Below are 13,022 nucleotides of genomic sequence, written 5' to 3'. Positions count from 1 at the left end.
TTCAGCAGGGACAATTTTTATTTCCAGTGCCCCTTGAAAATAAATATTTACTAATGGAACAAAAGTAAACACACAATGTTTATAAATGATTGCTTTGGGTGCATACAATAGTAATGTGGTAATTTTTTTTTTTTAAATCCTACCTGTCCCAGAAATACAACCATTACGTGGAGACAGGTTATCATAAAGAAAAAATTAAACCTTCACTTAAGAAACGAACATTATTAAGCCTGGAAACTTAAATAATTGATTATAATGACTTTAATAAAATATAAAATGTTATAGGTCACTTATAAACAAGGTAATCTAGCAGACCTAAATTAGAGCTACTGAAACTTTAAGTTATTTTGTTGACTTACGTTTCATGAGTGCCAAAAAAGAAGATAGGATACTTGTTTGCTGGAGGCTTCACAGCTCCCTCTGGGAGTTCATCAATCTGTTAAAGATAAACTTAGTTATTAAATAGTTATCATAAACACAATATAAACATTTCTTTGATAATTTATTGCTAATTTTGGAATATAATTTATCAAAATCTCAAGTTTTTTTCTTAAGCTTTACAAAATGATTCTAAAGGTCATGGAAGTTAAAACAGTAAATTGATTATAGCCATTATGATAATTCATAGGCAGGAGCCAAAACTACTAAATTCCTTTGATCCAATAAAATTACTCCTGGGACTCTGTTCTAATGAAATAATCAAAAGTAACAACAAAGAAAAAAAAAAGATGTACATAAGTGAATATGTATATATATTACATATACATGCTATGTTATGTGTGTATATATATGTGCAAATATAAACTTACATGTTGCAAGACAGGAGAATTGTAGAAAATTAAACTGATGAAATATTATGTAATCATTAGAAGACAACATCTCTTGCCTAGACTACTATAAGCCTCTCTTCCCACCCCTTTAAGTTAGAATTAGCTTTTAAAATGCACATATGATGTTACTTCCTTGCTTCAAGTCTTTCTATTGCTTTTTATTGCTTATAGCATTCCTAATTGTACATCTGAATTGCTTCTGGAGATTTTAAAAATAAAAAGTATGTTGGCCTTTCCCTAGACCTACCAGTTGAGGCTGAGAACCCTGCATAGGATAACTCTAAACTCCTTAGAATATCATATAGTTACACATACATTATTACTTAAAATGTTTCAAAAAATAGTCTTTGATCAGTCTAAACTCATATGGCTCTTTCTCCATGTCATGATTTAGCAATATGCAAATACATAGAACTGTTTATAAATATACAATTTCTTTCATAGCCTTCTCAGATAGTTGACCTTCTCATCTTTCAGACACACACTGTTCAATTATAAAAATGAGTATTTATTTACAAAAAATAATAAGTTACAAGAAATAGCCAGCATGTTTCTTTTTAGACCTCTTTAAAAAGGTGAGGCCCCAGGAATGTTTTTCAGTTTTAATATGACTTCCCCTTTCCACCTTAAATACTACAACTATCACCATTCAGAGGTCCTGACCATGAAATTCTGAATGTAGGAGCCATGTCTTATTAAAAATTCTATCCCTAGGCTGAGGATGTGACTCAAGGGATAATGCGCTTGCCTGGCATGCGTGGGGCCCTGGGTTCAATCCTCAGCACCACATAAAAAAAAAAAAAATAATAAAGATGTTGTGTCCACCGAAAACTGAAAAATAAATATTAAAAAATTCTCACCCTCTCTCTTTAAAAAAAATTTCTATCCCTAATCCTAGTGACTCAGGAGGCTGAGGCAGGAGGATTACAAGTTTGAGGCAAATTAGTGAGGCCCTAAACAACTTGGACCCTATCTCAAAAAAATAAAAGGGCTCAGTGATAAAGTGCCTCTTGATTCAACCTCTAGTACCCAAAATACAACACAAAAAAGCTAACTCTCTACTTCTATAGTTTAGATATGGTTTAAATGTGTTCCTCAAAACTTATGCACTGGAAGTTTGGTCTCCATGGTGATGATGTGAAGAGGTAGCAGGATCTTTAAGGGTGGGGGGGCTAGTGGGAGGTGGTTAGGTCATCAGAGGCATGCCTTTGGAAAGAACTAAGGTAGTTCTCATGGGGCTCATTAGTTCTTGAGGGATCAAATAGTTACATAAAAGCCAGAGCCTGAATTCCTCTCTGGTTCCATGTCTACCACGTAATCTCTTTTTATACATTACCACCATTTTGATACCATCTGCTATGATGAGACATAGCCAGAGCAGCCCTTGTGAGAACTGGAACCATGTTGTCTGGTCTTGAAAACTATGAGTTAAATAAACCTTCTTCCTTTACAAATTAGCCTCAGGTATTTCATTAGTCTTAGAAAACTGACTCATATACCTACAATCAAGCATGATTTCTGACACATAACATTGCTTTAAAAATTTCACTTATTTAAAAAAGTGATAGTATGGAAAAAGTTTTACGACACAATGTTAAAAAAAATGAACACTTAATAATTTTATATACATATTTTTACAGGTAGAGACTGGACTGGAATATGAAAAATATAAACACAAGTGTGAGGTCAGGGTTATTAAGGTAGAACATTTTTCTATCTTAAATTTCTTTTTTGTTGCCATAGTTATAATTTTGCAGGAAAACAAATTCTTTATATCAGAAGGTTACAATGACCATTCTGTCAATGCAAAATTTCTGGTATTTCTTTCCTGTTGTTAATTAATAATACAGTTTAAAGATAAAAATAGATCATTTCAGTAATTAAGATTTTTGATTCAAAATATTTCTGATAATTTAAATTGTGAGCAGAAAATATGCTTCTGACTATGTTGTAACCAGTAACAAACTAGCAATCTCAGAACTAGCCAAAATATACTAACTAATTGTATTTGGGCTTTGGACAAGTGGCACAAGACTATAATTCCCAGGAAAAGATAAACTCCAAAGGGAAGACTCATCATTATCTCTATAATCTGGCATAGTGAGCTAGATTCTTTTTCCCCCACAATAGCTTTTTAAAATTTATTTTTATGTGTTGCTGAGAATCAAACCCAGTGCCTCAAACATACTGGGCAAGCTTGGCTCCACCACTGAGCCACACCCTGGCCACCAGGGAACTAGATTCTAAGCAGAACTGATAAGAGCTGAGGAAGCAAAATCAGAGATTGGTGTAGCTGAACTGACTAGACTATATAGAATGGGCTCTGGAAAGGATGAAGTTGTGCAACTAGGCATCCCAGAGTCTATGTGGAGAGTCCTTGTGAGTTTTTGACCAGAGACTGGGTAGATTTATGAAGACACATACCACAGAATAATTGTCATGGAAATTAGAATAGAGGTATTATAAATCAATTAGTTCAGAGGACTTTGAAAGTCCAGCTATAGTGTAGAAATCTTTTAATCACCTCTTTAAGACCTCAGGCCTCTAGCTGAGACACAAGTTAAGTTTGCCCTAAAAGTAAGGTATATATGGAGACCTACTCCACAGCTGTCTTAACAGTTTAATATGAGGCCTTGATGAGAGAGGCTGAGTTCCAACAAGTTATCTGAGCTTGGGAAATACCTTGGGCTTCCCACATATTCCTCTAAAGAAGTATAAAACCAATATGAGAGAGGTAACTTGAATCATGGTCTTTGCTGTGGGTTGTGACTGTTTTGATCTGGGAACTTTCTGTGCACAGGTTCAGGACAAGATTTCCCAGTTGCTATGGTGATGCCCTGCCTGAGGAAGTTCTGTGCAAAGCATGGAACTATCAGTCTTGGCCTTGAGTCCAGACTCCAGCTGCCAGGGATAGAGAATTATGAGTGTAACTAGATAATTATAATTGTTTGCAAGTGCTTTGACCTCCAAGCCTGCCTGTTCTAAAGAAATTTTCCCACAGAAACCACTTTTGATGATAATGACCTATATAATAAACACGCTGAGCTAGCTCTGGGTCATTATTCCTCCATCAGAATATGGTGTCCCACCTGGTCCCAACTTTCTCTAAGTGTTTGTCTTTTTTATTTTTTATTTTTAGTTGGACCCAATACCCTTATTTATTTATTTTTATGTGGTACTGAGGATTGAACCTAGGACCTTGCACGTGCTAGGCAAGTGCTCTACTGATGAGCTATAACCTCAGCCCTAAATGTTTGTCTTTTTTAATCTCCCATTGCCCCTCACCAGTCTAAGGTTTGGCTGCTCAGGTAATGGCAACCAAATTATCCAAATAATTGTTTGCAAATTACTACACTGAAGAAATTACTAGACTGAAGAAAAGAGGAAAATACAACCTATAAATAAGAGAATAAGAAGTCTATAGAAACTGATTCCCAAGATGTTACAGATGTTTTAGGAGATGAAGACTTGAAAACAGATCTATGTGAACTTAATGAGTGGACATACAGGGAACCTGAGCAGAAAAATAAAAATAAAAAGAACCACATGAAAAGTATAGAAATGAAAGTATAATAACTGAAATAAAAAATGCAGAGTAGGCTTGACAGCGGAAGAATGAGTCAGTGAATCTGAAGATAACAGAAATTATCCAATCTGAAGACCACAGAGTAAAAACATGAATAAAATTTAAAGAAAGCCTCAAGAACTTATTGGACATTATCAAATAATCTAATGTACATATTATAGGAGTTCCAGAAAGGGAATACAACGAGGCACAAAACATCTGAATAAATAATGGCCAGAAATCCTCCAATATTTTTTTGGTGGGGGCAGGATACTGAGGATTGAACCCAGGGGTGCTTAACCACTGAGCCACATCCCTGGTCCTTTAAATATTTTATTCAGAGACAGGGTCTCTCTGAATTGCTAAGTGCCTTGCTAAGTTGCTGAGGTGGCTTTGAACTCACAATCCTTCTGCCTCAGTCTCCCTAGCTACTGTGATTATAGGCATGTGCCATAACACCTGCTAGAAATCCTCCAATTTTGATGAAAAACATTGACTTACACACCAAAGAAAATTCAGCAAATTTCAAGCAGAATAACTGCCAAGAAAACCATAACTAGGTGCATCATAATTAACCTACTGAAAACCAGAAAAAAATAGAATTGTGAAAGTGGCTAGGGCAAAAAAAGAAATCAAGAAAAAAAAAGCAATGTTGAAAAAATTTCCAGATTCTTGATCAGAAATAGAGGAGACTAAAAGAAAATGACTATTTAAATTGTTGAAAGAAGGGCTGGGATTGTGGCTCAGTGGTAGAGAACTTGCCTACCACGCGCAAGGCCCTGGGTTTGATCCTCAGCGCCACATAAAAATAAATAAATAAAATAAAGATATTGTAAAAAAATAAAAAATAAATTGTTGAAAGAAAAAAAATTATCTCACCCCCGAACTCTGTACCAATTACCTATTATTTAAAAAATGAATATGAGGTAATGGCATTTTCAGGTAAACAAAGGTTGAAAGAATTTGTTAGAAGCAGACCTAACACTCTTCAGATTAAGGGAAAAAGATACTATATGGAAATTTTGATCTACAGGACGTAAAGAGAGAATCAGTAATAGTATGTAGATAAAGATCAACTCTTAGGCTTGGTCTTCACATTATTTCCTGAAAAGACAACTGACTGTTGAAAGTAAAAATAATAATAAGATAAAAGGATATATAGTATAGAGGATGAGAGGGTGAACAAATGAAATTATACTGTTGTAGGGTTCATGGCTGCCTTACTCCATTTGGGCTTCTAGAACATAATAACACGAATGGGGTAATTTATAATAATATTTAGTTTTTAAAAAATCATAATTCTGGAGGCCAGGAAGTCCAAGATTAGGAAGCCAGCATGTTGGGTTCTGGTGAAGGTCCTCTTCTGGGTTGCAGACTGCCAAATTTTTGTTGTGTCCTCACTTGGTAGAAGAGGCAAACAACCTCTTTCACATCTTTTCTAATCCCATATGTGAAGATCCATTTTCATGACTTAGTTACCTCCTAAAAGCCCCATTGCTTAATGTCATCACAATGGGGACCAGGGTTCAACACTGAATTTTGGGGTGATGACACACATTCAGATCATAGTCAATGGTGAACCTGGAAATGAGCAGTAGGAAGCAAAAGGGAAGTATACATAATTAGGTTTAAATTATAAAATGGAAAAATAGTGTCTCTAAATAGATAATGACATATTTAAGATACATATTGTTAACTCTTAAGCAATCACTAGAAAATAATAAAAAGAGTTACAGCAATATGTGTGAGATATATTGAAGATACTGGTATTAAAACTCAACATAAATATTTGGTTCAGGATGGCTAAGCAAATCATTCTTAAAACTATTAAAGTCTGCTAGGGAGTGATATTGGCCAAATTATACTGTTACATTGCCTGCATGCATAAAAATGTAATAACAAATTCCATCATTATGTACAACTATCATGCACCAATAAAAATGTGTAAAGAAAAAAATGTTGAAGTCCTACATAAAATAACCAAAGATTATGTAACCCTTTCTCTAATAAGCTATTTTAAAGATTCATTAAGTTAGAGCAAAATCTCACCAATTTACAATTAAGAGAGGTTATAACCAATTATAATAAATACAAAGTATTATATGAAGAATTTAAAAAGCAACCAGTTGTACCATAGGCACTAAATATGTACATTTTCTATACATATCAAAATTAATGTGAATTAAATAAATAAAGTTTAAAAGTATTACTGAAAGGAGGTTTGGTTGCTTTCAAGTATTTGTTAAGAGGATGGTTGAATAAATGTAAAAGTAAAATGTTCATGTCTTATCCTCAAAATCTTCCCTTGATTTTGTCTTCGTATCAAACTATTCTCTTTTCATTATCCAAATTTCTTAAGCAAATAAGTGTACAGATATGATGGTTTCTACTTTACTACCCATTTTCTTCTCATCCATGACAATCTAACTCTATTACCACCACCATTATACTAAAGTAATTCTCTCAATAATATTCTCCTTCCCAGTCCCTACCTTCTTGCCCTCAACAGCCCTACTATGTTTTGGATGTGGCCAAAATTTAGGTGTTAATATAGGGATAATATTAAGATATAGGGCCTTGAAGAGGTGATTAGGCCTTAAGAACTCCTTCTGAGTGTAGGGCTAGGTGTCTTTATAAAGGAGTTTGATGAAGAGAGTTGGTTCTCTTTTGCCCTATTATTCCTGCCATGAGAGGATGCAGGAGAAAGGCTCTCACTAGATGCTGGTGCCTTGATATTGGACTTCCCAGCCTCCTAAACTATGAGACAATAATTTATGATCTTTATAAATTACCCAGACTCAAGTATTTTGCTATAGCAGCACAATCAGGCTAAGATAGGCCCTGTTATTCTCAATAACCTTCTCAATCATCTCCTCCTTTTGCCTCTACAGTAGTACTCTTGACTACTTCTCTTCTAACTACTTTCACCATTTTGTTTCTTTTATTTTTCTCCTATTCTAGTAATTTTGGATGTTTCCTCTAAGGTTTTTTAAAAATATATTTTTTTAGTTGTAGATGGACACGCAGTACCTTTATTTTTATGTGGAGCTGAGGATCGAATCCAGTGCCACATACTTGCAAGGCAAGTGCTTTACCACTGAGCTGCAGCCCCAGCCCTGTTTCTTTAGGTTTCATTCCAAGAGTTTTATCCCCTCTCATTCTTCTTTCCAAGAAATCTCCTCTATTTAAAGAATTTCAATTTTACCATTATTTTGATGATCTCCCCAATCTGCTATCTGCAACCCTAACTTTTCCTTTGAACTCCAGGCATGAAATTTCAAATGTCTTCTTAACCATGTCCACTTGCAGGTTCTGTAAGCAGCTTAAACCCTCAGGAAGGGTCCATAGGAAAAGAGACACAGAAAGAAAAAGGGTCTGGCATTTTTCTTTTGACGTCATCTGCAGGTCATCTTAACTAACACATAGCAACAGCCTATGGAATACTGTGTCATCACAAATTCACCTTTGAACTAAATGAACTATGTGTCACAGAGCAAGATGCTCTGGCATACTGAGAAAAGATGGGCCTAGAAACTTGTAAATAAGTCCTGCTTTTGATTTAAATTTTGATACTAGAGGTATCATATAACCCCTTGGGGCCTTGATTTTCACACCTATAAAATGAGATGTTGGACTAGGTAACCTCTAGATTTCCTTCAAGTCCTGAAATTCCATGGGTTGGCTAAAACTGAACTGATTTCCTCTTAATCTGTTTTTGTTTCCTACTTTAATTATCGGCACACTCTACTACCAAGAAAGCTTAACCTTTTAATTCCTCAAGCCCCACATTCAGTTGTCCACTGAAACCTGCCAATTTAGCTTCTGAAATGTCTGTCCATGTGATCACCATTCCTATTACTTAATTTACTTCTTTAAATCAAGTTCTCATGATCTTTTGATGAGAACATTAGAGTAACCTTTCGAAACATCTTGTTTCCTAGATTTACTGTTACTTACTATAGAACTTCTGTAAAAACCTGGTATGTATAACATTAAACACCATGCCACAAAAACAACTTGAAATGAGTACAATTAATATAAAATATGTAAGTTGTGGGTAAAAAACACAAAATTTACCACCATAACTATTTTTAAATGCACAGTTCAGTATATTTTTAATTGTTGTAATACAGATATCCAGGAATATATTTTAAATGGACAAAGACAGAACTTAAAATGGGATGCATATAGTTCTTTACATGGTAGGCACTGACTGGATTAACAGTGGCTAAAACACCACCATATCATATACTTTTTTGCTCCTGTGGGAAAATTAAAAGTGAAAGCTTTTTAAAAAACAATAAAAATCCTTTTAAAACTTGTAAGGAAAAACAGAATTTTTGGTTAATTTCTCTCTTTGCTTTAATGTTTTATAACTAGTATTGACAGCAGAGTTTGCGAACTGGGGTTTAGCTCATACACTGTTTTTAAAAAAAAAACAGAATTAGTTACAAATATATAAAAACTAGATGATTCACATTAAAATCCAGATTAATAGATTCTGTGAGAAAAGCATGAGAAAATCCAGCAACATAAAGTTGGCCTTCTGACTCAGTAACAATGAGCTCTACAACAGTGTCCTGTAGTAGACCCACTTCAGACACAGTACCTGTTCTCAAGTTTGTTACACTTCCTACCACTCTCTGCAATGTTGTAAATGCCTTCTTTTCTTACTTCCACTGCTTGCCTGGCCTCTTTGAATATTTGAGTTTGTACCTCTTGCAATAAATATTAATTTAAAAATACTGGTCTTAGCATTGTGCTGGGTGCCTCATAAATTAAGTAATGTTTGGATACTGGGGCTGGAGTTGTAGCTCAGTGGTACAGCACTATTCTAGCATGTGTGAAGCACTGGGTTCATTCTCAGCACCACATAAATAAGAAAATAAATAAAGGTATTGTGTCCATTTACAACTAAAAGAAATTTAAAAATGCTTGGACATGCATTCACTTTATATTTTTATATAAGTCTGGCTTTTAACTTACTTGAAAATATTTGGCAATTTTGGTAGTACACCGATATGTTCAAGTAGAAACTTTTTCCTAAGCCAATTAGAGGATGCACTGCTCCAAAAGTGAATACCCAGTGGCAATAGATAATTACCTTCATTGAGCTTTTCTTTTTCTATTATTTCTATTTTCCTGATACAGTATTTTTATTTCTGTTTGGGTTCACAGCTATATTTGGTTGTGTTCTTATTCTGGTTCTGCACTGTTAATAAATTATTCCCACAATGGTGGCTTATTCCTTGCTGGGTGTGACATGACAGAATCTGATATGTTAGTCTTATGGTTTATAAAGGAGTATGTCTTGCTTCTCCTGGAAAAAAGAAAAGCTCTTTGAAATCTAGATTGATATGTACATCCTGTTGTAGACCTGAAATTATTCTGTGACTATATTTGAGAAGGTCTTCACCCCTCCTCATCAGTCTGAAACATTTTCCTACTTCTAGAAAGGATATTAACAAATAAAGGGTCTCTGTTTTTATTGGTTTATAGACACCAACAGGATTTACAAAAATCTGATATAAAGGAATATAATCCTCAGGACATAAAAACTGAATTTTGAATACTTTGAATGTGCTGAGCTTTTTGTTGTTGTTGGTTGGATTTCTTTGCTCATTGTAGAGATGCTCAAGAGGTATCAGAAACTAAGGCTATGTCCCTTAGAGTTCACAAATCGCCAATCTAAGGACTGAGGCCTGGAGGGAGGCAGCCTCATTTTCCTTAGAAAACTTATTCTTTCAACCCTGGATTTTCTCTGTCGTGTTACTGGGGACTCATTAGAAATGTCAATTCTCAGTGTAGCTCAAGATATATTAGCTCAGACACTGTGGAGGTTAGACCCCAAAGTCCATGTTTTAAGAAAACTTAAAGTGATTTTTAAGGAAGTATTCAAGACATTTCAACCTTTGGCTGTGGTTCCTGTGGATAGATTGCCTATATTTCTTGTGATTAACACGAGACTCCTTTAATTCTGCAGGATTTTTGTACTGAGACTGAAATGCATCAGTACAAGCTTGTTTTCCTAACACTTTAAGAAAATATACAAAATATCAAATTTTCTTTTTCTTTTTTAATTAAAGAAATACAGTATTATTCTAAATATAAAAGCCTTTTAGGAAAAATACCCTCAGGGCTAGGGATGTAGCTCAGTGGTAGAATACTTGCTTATAAAGAGCAAGGCCCTGAGTTCAATTCCCAGTACTAAGAAAACCCTTTTAATAGAAAACTGATAGTTCATAAACGTTTTATATAAGAAAATTCAAGTAATAAAAGTCAATTATTGAACAAATCAGACTTCTGATAACTTTGATCTAAAAACAGCCTGTCTTCAGATTTGATCATTGTGCAGTGCAATATAAGAAAATGTTTTTAGTTTTAAAATAAGATTTTTTTTGTGATGACACTAATTATATTTGAACTTCTTAAACATCTTATACTGTCAATAGTACTTTCATATAATGCTTATGATTAATTGCAATTCTGACAGCTTTTTTTGGTATCAACAGTAATTATATTCTGTGGTATATTAAACATAATTTCCAATATTGCTATTTAACTTTAAGCTCCTGTTCTGATGTTAAATTTAGTTAATCAATAGTAATCTTTTCATATTCCAATAATTTTGAAGTAAGAGAGAATACTGAAATTCTGGCTACTTTGCCACTTTAAGAAGGTATAGAAAAGACATTATTATTACATGACAAAAATTTCTCAACTATTAAAGTCTTTGTGAAATGGAAGCTATTTTGGTAAAGCAATACTTAATATGGAGATTAAGACAAAATTAAAAACAATGGTGGCATAAAGTACTCCATATGCCAGGTGTTTTATTAGTGAGAAAAGATTAGTTTTGTCTTTAAAGTATCTGGGTTTTTCCAAAATGTAAAAGAGGATAATGAAGGACAAAACTCAGATGAACACTGAAAGTTATAGGTTTGTAGAAAGAGAAATTTATTTGGTTTGGACTATAATAACTGTATAATGCAATGAAATATTAAAATTTGCCAGAACTGGCTAAGTTTTAAAGGATTTTTTCATAAGGAAAAGTTTTGAATCCATTAATGTCAAATATTAGTATAAAATTAGAATTTGATTTTCTGTGTTAAAATAATTAATAAACAGTTTGGCTATAAAAGTTTATGAGGTGTGGCAAATGGGTGAGGGAGGGCAGCAAACTTGTAATCTTATTATAAAAATGAACTCAGATAAAAACAAGTCTGCACATATGTCAACAAACAGTGTAAGAGCAGAAGGGGAAAAAGCATACTATAGAGAGATAGGGGTTTATTTTCATTTTGTTGTATATGGACTTCCAGTTTTCCCAGCACCATTTGTTGAAGAGGCTATCTTTTCTTCAATGTACGTTTTTGGGTTAGTCTCTGTGTCCTCTATTCTGTACCATTGGTCTACAAGCCTAGTTTGGTGCCAATATCATGCTGTTTTTGTTACTATTGCTCTGGAGTACAGTTTAAGGTCTGGTATAGTGATGCCCCCTGCTTCACTCTTCTTGCTAAGGATTGCTTTAGCTATTCTGGGTTAGGGAAAAGCATACAATGGAAAAAATGAAATGTGTGCAAAAGAAAGGGGAAATAATATTTTTTAAAGTATGTTTAGTTTAAATATCAATTTAATATTTGAAAAGAACACTTTTGAAAGAATTGCAAAAATGATGCTATGGAAACACCTTCCAACATGGCATTTTGTAAAAATGTCTGGAATATCAGTTCCTAGTTATCTTCAGTATACAAAAACTACCATCTATTAATTGAGAGAAAATTCATAAAGACATTTTTTTCATTTGCTAAGATCTTGAAAAACACTGATATCTTTATCTTTAAAAGATTATAATTTTGAGAGGTCATGATATACTCAGAACTCAGTGCTTTTAACTCCGTGTAGACTTTATGTAGGAAATAGGACAGATGATTTACAGTCTTCCATTAGTATGTTATATGGCTACATTTTTATATCCAGTGCCCAGTTTTCTGGGTATTTCTGTTGACATTTTGTTACTGATCTGTAAAAGGTCATTTTACTTATTTATATATACAGTTGTCCCTTGGTACCCATGGGGGGTTGGTTCTAGGATCTCACTTTTGTTACCAAAATCTGTGGATGTTCCTGTCCTTTACAAAAATGATTTAGCATTTGCATATAACCCAAATACATCCTTTCTACATACTTTATCATCTCTAGGTTACTTATGATACCTAATACAATAGCTCTTATACTGTATTGTTTGGAGAATAACAAGGAAAAAAGTTTACATATTCAGTACAGATGCAATTATTTTTCTGAATATTTTTGCTTAAACCAGAGGATGCAGAACCCATGGACACAAAGGGGTGACTATATATGTACTTATGCATGTATGTGTACACACACACACACACACACACACACACCTATGCATTTCGTAATGATGAGAGATATGTTCTGAAAAAAGCATCTTTAGATAAGTTCATCTTTATTCCAGTATCCTGGAAGATACTTAAATTTAGATGGTACAGTCTATTACATGCCTACCCTGTAAGGTATGTGTGTGTGTGTGTGTGTGTGTGTGTGTTACAACCTAATGCTTCTAGGGCCATTATAAATAAAACAATAGATTAAATCAAGCA

The 13,022-nt window shown here is 34.0% G+C and overlaps 1 protein-coding gene across 1 annotated transcript in view; it reads right to left on the bottom strand.

The window, feature by feature from the left end:
• The window catches only part of Hdgfl3 (HDGF like 3), a 64,705-nt gene that overhangs the window by 25,989 nt on the left and 25,694 nt on the right, over positions 1–13,022 (bottom strand). The window contains exon 2 of the mRNA XM_026388121.2: positions 360–436. Coding sequence (XP_026243906.1) covers positions 360–436 — 77 coding nt within the window. The remainder of the gene's footprint in view (positions 1–359; positions 437–13,022) is intronic.

This window comes from Urocitellus parryii, chromosome 6 (genome assembly GCF_045843805.1).
Source record: "Urocitellus parryii isolate mUroPar1 chromosome 6, mUroPar1.hap1, whole genome shotgun sequence".
NCBI lineage: Eukaryota > Metazoa > Chordata > Mammalia > Rodentia > Sciuridae > Urocitellus > Urocitellus parryii.
The sequence above is the reverse complement of the archived record's forward strand: the minus strand, read 5'-3'. Positions and strand labels throughout refer to the sequence as shown.